Genomic DNA, 7453 nt, shown 5'->3' on the forward strand with positions numbered 1-7453 from the left:
TTTTTTTTTTTACCCTAGCCAATTTAGCTAATTAAATATAATTTATTCAGGAAGATATTTTTCACATGTTCAGAACAGATAAAACACAAACAGCACTTCTTAAACACTTTTCAAGGTACACATCTGTAATCTCAATAAACAAGTGAACCAAAGCTTCCAGGCAGCTTGTGAAAACAAATTGTATTTTTATTTCACTAGTTATGAGATCGCACAAAATTGCTTGAGTTAAGCCTCTCACACGGTCTTTCTGGTCATTCAGTTATCAAGATGTGACACAGAAGTTTTTTTTATGCTTCTTTGTTCCTTGCAGCTGAAGATATCCAGCCAGCGTCTCCCTCAGATCCAGGCTCAGGTTACGTCTTTGACAGACAGACTGGGGCCTTACAAGTACCTGCACAACCAGGGCCTGTACTCTGCTCTGTCTCTGCGCCTTCTGGGCCAGCAGCTCAGCCAGCTAGAGACAGATGTTGGTGTTGTCCACAGCCAGCTGAACAATGCACAGACAAAGAAGCTCTCCAAAGAGGTATTGTGAAACTGCAAGTGGCAACACAAAGCATTAAAAAAACAAAAACAAATCTGTAATACAAGAAATATGCTACAATATATCAGTCACAAGCTAGAACAAGAAAAAATATGAAGAATGAGAAAAAATGTATTACATTCGATTAGTCATGATAAAATGAAAATAAGTAAGTCTGTTTAAAAATGAAATGTAATGGGTGTTCCCATGAATTAACCTTCTGACCGTGTGGCAGGTGGTTAAGCTGCGGACACATGTGGACAGGTTAGAAACAGCTGACTTAGTTAACATGAAGGCTGTAAAGGAGAAACTGCGCTACCTAAAGAATAATGTGGAGTCCTGCAAATCAATCCCCAAAGACTTCAGAGGTATGTGTGTGCGTACGCCAACTGTAAGCATACTGTGGTTAGCTATCGTCTCTAATAAAGGACAGAAAAAATCACTTGTGTGAATGTGTGTGAATGGCTGAATGAGGTTTGTGATAAGAAAGCACTGTGACTGCTCAAATACAGCAGTATATATAAATATCAGAAAAACCTGGATTCTATCTGAAGGCCACCAGATCGTGAGGCTGTGGCTCCAAAAAGTGTTCTACTTTATTTAACTTATTTAACCTCTGTTAACACTTTACTGTTTATGGGCTCAGTCACCAATTTTGAATCATATTGAATACAAACTTAACTCTGTTTTATATATTGTGTTTAAATGTTGAATGAAACCACACACTCATCACCAGCTTGTCAACCACAGAGTTCCTACAAGTCATTTTGCAACCAGGAGACACCCCCTGCTGGTCATTAAAGAGAATGCAGGTTTAAAACTTGCACACTGGATTATGGCCATGTTTTAGATATTTGGCTGTTAGTTTAACTGGTTAGTATTAGCTAGTGATATCTCAGAAACAGAAAGGAGCAAGAGCAGACAACAAATCAGGCATAAACTGAGGAATAAATCCTCATGTTTTAAACTCTCCACTGCTTTACTCAGAGAGTCTGTTTTACTGTAGTCTCTCAGTGTGTGTGGCACTGAAACTGCTGCAGCCTAGAAAACTTAAAACCCTTAGTGTTATTAACCTTTCATTTAATCAGTTGAGAAAAAAATAATTCTTCATGTGTGTGTTTGACATGATATTAAAAATATGTTTTTCAGTCTGACAGTTTTTCCAGTGTTTTTACTGCAAATATATTGCAATGCTTGTGTAGAGGGAGAAGAAAAAAGTTTCCAAAGCATGTACCCAGCCTTTTGATAACAATCTGACACTGTGTGGAAATAAAACATCCTAATAGAGTGATTCACCTCTTTGTCTGTTTTACACATACTAAAAATGTATTGACATCCAAGCATTTGGTTTTCCAGTAAATAATTCAGTCTATATAGAGGATGTTTCTTTTTTTAAATTTCTGATGTCATCACTTGGCATTCCTTCTGATTTCTCTATTTCCAGGCCAGGACAGAAACTGCCTTACGGGCCTGATCACCAGCATCAGTGACCCTGTAACAACCAAGCTCAGTCCTTTTGGTACGAGCTACATCTCTGGTTCATGGGGCAAACAGGCCCAGATGGAGAACGAGGACCAGAAATACAGCTACTGGATTCAGCTTCTGGACACTAGCCACAACTGGGGCACGTGGGTACGTGTTTACCAAAATTATGAAGATTTCATGGCCTCAACAAACCACAAAGACTTTAAATTTGCCTCATCGTACAGCCATCCCAACGCCATTGAGGGTCCCAGTGCTGTGCTGTACGGTAAGGCTCTGTATTATCACTGCTACCGCTCTGCAGACATTTGCCGGTACGACCTGGAGACCCACGAGGTCAAACGGGTGACTCTTCCAGGCACCGGTGTGGGTTTCAACAACAAGTTCCCCTATTGTTACTACGATTGCCGGTTCAATGGTGATATTGATGTAGAGGCAGATGAAACAGGACTGTGGGCTCTCTATGCCACTCTAGGTAACCATGGAAACCTTGTGATCAGCCGGTTAGTTTGGGATGGTGAGACCAAGACTCTCAACGTGACACAGACGTGGGAAACGAGGCTGTTCAAGAAGGCAGTGAGCAATGCCTTCATGGTGTGCAGTGTGATGTACGCAACTCGTTATGTTAATGAGTACCGGGAGGAGGTGTTCTACGCCTTCGACACAGCCACAGGCAAAGAAGACAACTCACTAGCAATACCACTGGAGAAGGTAGCTAAAGGAGTGGCTAGTCTGAGCTACAATCCCACCAACAAGCAGATCTACATGTACAACGATGGATACTTGCTGGCCTACCAGGCCTACTTCTGATCTTCTGATCAAACAGTTAATGAAATATGATACAGCAACAAAAAAGCAATGATGTATGATGCAAATGCTAAAGTTATATCATATAGACTATTAAGATTGTTTTTCTAACATGATGTACTTTAGTAACACTGAATGGAAACATCAGCTGAGATCATAATAAAGTCTTTGGTAACAATAAACTTAGATTGATCTTTTGCTGGCCTTATTTCACACAAAAAAATGTTTTTGTTGTTATTTGTGACACAATCACATATATATTGATTTTACTTGACAGCTTGCATCGTTTGAATAGTGAGTTTTGCTTTCTTCTTTGATCATTAACAACAAACTTCAAAAAAAGCTTGGTTCCAGCAACAACTTATAGGGTGATAAACAGATCAAAGTCTTGTTCGTCTGCATAATGCTTTGTTCACTCTCTGTTATTATTCTCTGTGTCTGTGTTCCTCAAGCTTCAGTCCTCGAACAGATTCCTGGGATTTTGAGGGTTCTGCACATTATCTTAGTTGTTCCTAGGAGTGCACTCTGGACAGAGACCTACAGTGCTGTGCCTACAACCTGCTAGAGCCACTCTTCTAGTTTAAGAGTTACAGCTCATAATGTTCCTACAACCAATGGGACCATTTTGGACTTTACCTTTCACATCTGTTCCTGTTGTTCCTTCAGCCTCTCGTAATTCTCATTTTTCCCATGCTCCTTTTTTTCTCTCATGTTGTTGTCCTGTGGGATTGCTATATACACCTCAACTGTTGTTTTCTGCTTCTTTTCAACTACCACTATGTATGATTGGAGATGGCAAACGGGCAGATGTCTCATGTATGTGCACTTCAAAACCTTAAGTTGTGTAGACAGTCAGTAGAAAATTGGCATAAATGATCTGAATCAAGGAGCAGTATAAAACAAAAAAAAAGCAACCTTATTTAGACCTGAGACTCGTGAAAAGATAGACTTGTAGATTGATAATGATAATATGGAGCTTTAGGTAAAGATGATAGGGCTCCTTCATTTATAAGATCATAATATTTGAATAAGAAGTTTGGTCATTCCTCTGAAATAAGCACAATTTTTAGAACATTTAGAACAGGCTGACATCCTCTGGTGGGCCCTGTGATCACTGCCCTGCACCATGGTCCACCATAGGGGCCCTGCATGTTCACCCTGAGCACATATAATAAATGTGAAAAGGTCTGGAGAAGCCGTGGAGAATGTTATGCTGCCTGTAACATTGTTCAGCATGACCGGTTTGGTGGTGGGTCAACTATGGTCCAGTAGGCATATTTATAGAGAGTTTTCAAGACCACTATAGGCTAGGCACCATTTTCCTGCCATACCGTTGGCACCCACTCTCAGACCCTTCGCTGGTGCACTGGATGCTGTTTTCCTTTCCCCTTATAGCGTCTTCCTTTCATTTTTAAGCAATGCACATAAGGCCTCTGTGCTCTTACTGCTATACTATTTCTGCTGTGGAAACACGATTGTCAGGTGACATTTGCAGAAGTGTCATTGTTCCTAAGAAGCCACCTGTAGATGGTGACATTATGCTGGGATTCCATGAACACACTCACATAACAAACTCACACCCTCCCATGTGACTCCTTGACCCCCTGGCACCCTTAGCATCATCCTTTTATTTCTTAACATCGTCTTATTGACCTCGTCATCCCAGTTTTATAATACTTAATCTTTTTTTTTTTGTTTTGTGAGGGTGGGTGAGTGCTAGTGTCACTAGTGATGACACAGACCTTAGAGGATAAGAAAATGTACTTACCAAAAAAACTTCATGTGTCCATTTCATAAGTTCAAGCCACACTTCAACAGAACATTCATATAGTAGTCATCTAGTATTCACAGGTCATAGTTGCTACTTTTGTGCCTCACTTATTGTTTCTCCTTTTTATATTAGACATAGGAAAGGGTTATGGTGCTGCAGCAACTCCGAATGTAGTCATGGGAAAGAGAGAGTAAATTGTAACGGTCTTTTGCATATGATGGTTTGTTGAGCTTTATGTCCAGATTTTGCTCTTTTGTACCATCTGGTGGTGAACTATGGAGGGTACAGTTCTTTGCAGTTTGGGTCTCCACCCAGTGACCTTTTTGCTAGCGCACCTAGTAGCTGTGTCCCAAAACGTTGGCTGCATCCTTCGGAGGCCACATTTGAAGGCCGATTACGTCACAGCCAGGTGTCGAAGGCTGTCCCAATTCGTCGACTCCTTCAAATGCGGCCAACAAATGTGTCCTTCATTTCCCCAAATTTGAAGGATGGGTTGGGTGTGTCCTTCGTGGCCCACCATATCCCAGAATTCATAGCGCAGCCCAGCCAAATTTCTGTTGCCAACAATGGCGGCCGCTACTGAGTTTTAAAAGTAGTCTTATTAATCTTTCTGGGTCACAAAATAAACTTTTAGCATATGTTCATGTGAGAAAGTAGCTGTGTAAATTACAAATATCTGCTTAGTTTATCAAGACATCGCATATTTGCAAAAGTGTGCCGACGTTTTCGGAGACGTCTGTTTCATTTCACAGCCTCGCACTTCCGGCCTTCTCGGTCTTTGAAGGACCTGGCCCACGTAGACCGCGAAGGCCGGGTCCTCCGAAGGATGCAGCCGACGTTTTGGGACACAGCTAGTGTCTGGACGCTGCAGCTCTCGGTTAGCTCCACATATGAATAAAGTAATGTTCAGAGTTAGATAAAGACAAGAAATAAGTGAGAAAAAAGATAGAAAAGAATATATTAAGGCCATAAAAGGCTAGTTACCCCCTCCTGGATGCCTCAACTCACGAGGTTTGTGTATTTGAAATGTTTGTTTCTGTGATTAATGACTTTTGATTGATTGAAACAAAGCACAAGAATGCATTCTGATGTGATGTTTTTTTTAATTGTTTCGAACGTGAGCAGTTCTCACGGGTTGTCAAGACCAGAATAAACCCTGTTTAATAACTCTACATGGTGCTTACGTCAATCCTTGCGGTAGCTACATAAACCCTATTGCAATTCCAGGGTTTCGTATGTCAGAAAATAATAACAAAACCATCTGCTCCTTACCGGGAAATAACAACCTCAGATGAACAACAACACATGACATATAATTTATTTAAGAAAAACTAAGCCAGATGTAGAAGCAGTGTGTAAAAAGATATAAAGCCCATAATTTTATAATCTGTAGAACCATCTTGCAATAACTTGCAGTAATCTTTCTGTATGACTTTACTGGTCTCTGAAATCATTATGGAGGAATTTTGTCTCCTTTACAACATTGCTTTGGTTCATTAAGCTATGGAGGTTTTTATTATGCACAGCTCTCACGGGATCTCAGCTGGGTTGAGAGCTGGACTGACTGTGCCATTGCAACACCCTGATTTTTTCTTTGCTTTTTTAATAATTCAGTTGTAGATTTGAGCCATGATCACATTTAGGTGGCTGATTCTACAGGAGATATCTGCTGTGTGGCATCATTTTCCCATTGACCCCATTTGGGCACCAGCTGTCAGACAATTGGATTCACTATTAACTCCAGAATACTTTGGTGTACAGAGGAGTTTACGGTTGATGCAAAGACTGCAACTTCTTTGCAAGAGCTCTTCCACTTTCAGTGGTCTGCACTTAAATTGTGATCTTTAAAATGTGGAAGATTTTCTATGATGCTTGAAGGAGAATTTAAAATGTTGCACAAATTAAATTTAACTGTAAATGCATCGGAGAAAGCTTTGCAGATATCTCCTGTAGAATCAGCCACCTAAATGTGATCATGGCTCAAGAGTTGGCAGTTTGTCTTGTAATTGGAAGGTTGCCGGTTCGAGCCCCGGCTCTGACAGTCTCGGTCATTATGTCCTAGGGCAAAACATTTCACCTGTTGCTTACTGGTGGTGGTCAGAGGGCCCGGTGGCGCCAGTGTCCTGCAGTGTCCTGTCCTCGCCTCTGTCAGTGCGTCCCAGGGCAGCTGTGGCTACAAAGTAGCTTGCCATCACCTGTGTGTGAATGTGTGTGTGAATGGGTGGATGACTGTGTGTAGTGTAAAACGCTTTGGGGTCCTTAGGGACTAAGTAAAGCGCTATACAAATACAGGCCATTTACCTAAATGGCAAATATCACAAGGAGGAAGTAGGGAGGTTTTAATGTTTATTTCATTTATGTGAAAATTGGCTTTAAGCATCAACATAACAATTTACCCAAACAACACCTTGTAGGAAACCATGTTGGAGTCACAGTAAGCATGCAGCATCTGGTCCACAGGGCTGTAATTTAGGCTTTGAATGTTGGTAGACATTTTGTTCATGAAGATGCCAATGTTGAACCTCTCCTGTCCCGTCACGGTGTTGAATGAGTAAAAGATCTCCTCGACCTCCCTGTTAATGTAACGTGTTGCATAGAGAACGCCACACGCCATGAAGGTATTGGTCACTGCCCGCTTGTAGATTGAAGTGCGCCAGGTCTTTCCAAGCACTGGTGTTTCACCCTCCTCTAGCTTGGAGAGAACCAAATTGCCAAAGTCCTGGGTGGTGGTGTAGACCACCCAGACACCAGACTCATCTGTTGCCAGGTCCAGGTCAGTGTATGGGTAGCATTCCTCAAGATGGCAGAAGTTACCTTTTGAGTTGTACCTGGTTAACAGAGGATAGCAGTGAAAGTTTCTGTCATAGTTATTC

At 41.4% G+C, this 7453-nt stretch overlaps 2 protein-coding genes across 2 annotated transcripts in view; one reads left to right on the top strand and one right to left on the bottom strand.

Moving 5' to 3' along the window:
• Positions 1 to 260: 260 nt before the first annotated feature.
• LOC102197085 (olfactomedin-4-like) lies at positions 261 to 2991 on the top strand. Its single transcript, XM_005751184.2, has 3 exons — positions 261 to 523; positions 756 to 888; positions 1965 to 2991. The coding sequence occupies exons 1-3, from the start codon at positions 290 to 292 to the stop codon at positions 2810 to 2812; spliced, it is 1215 nt and encodes a 404-aa protein (XP_005751241.1). The 5' UTR covers positions 261 to 289; the 3' UTR covers positions 2813 to 2991.
• Positions 2992 to 6918: 3927 nt separating this feature from the next.
• Positions 6919 to 7453, bottom strand: part of LOC102197829 (olfactomedin-4-like) — a 21532-nt gene continuing 20997 nt past the window's right edge. The window contains exon 5 of the mRNA XM_005751186.1: positions 6919 to 7408. Coding sequence (XP_005751243.1) covers positions 6973 to 7408 — 436 coding nt within the window. The 3' untranslated portion in view covers positions 6919 to 6972. The remainder of the gene's footprint in view (positions 7409 to 7453) is intronic.

The sequence above is a fragment of the Pundamilia nyererei genome, unplaced genomic scaffold (assembly GCF_000239375.1).
Source record: "Pundamilia nyererei isolate P.nyererei 1_Seehausen unplaced genomic scaffold, PunNye1.0 scaffold00303, whole genome shotgun sequence".
Taxonomy (NCBI): domain Eukaryota; kingdom Metazoa; phylum Chordata; class Actinopteri; order Cichliformes; family Cichlidae; genus Pundamilia; species Pundamilia nyererei.

What these genes read in the sequence shown, in the direction of transcription:
- LOC102197085 (XM_005751184.2), top strand. Translation starts at nt 290, where the DNA reads ATGCTTCTTTGTTCCTTGCAGCTGAAGATATCCAGCCAGCGTCTCCCT. An exon ending in CAAAGAAGCTCTCCAAAGAG is followed by an intron (nt 524 to 755) that starts GTATTGTGAAAC and finishes ACCGTGTGGCAG; the next exon opens with GTGGTTAAGCTGCGGACACA. An exon ending in AATCCCCAAAGACTTCAGAG is followed by an intron (nt 889 to 1,964) that starts GTATGTGTGTGC and finishes CTCTATTTCCAG; the next exon opens with GCCAGGACAGAAACTGCCTT.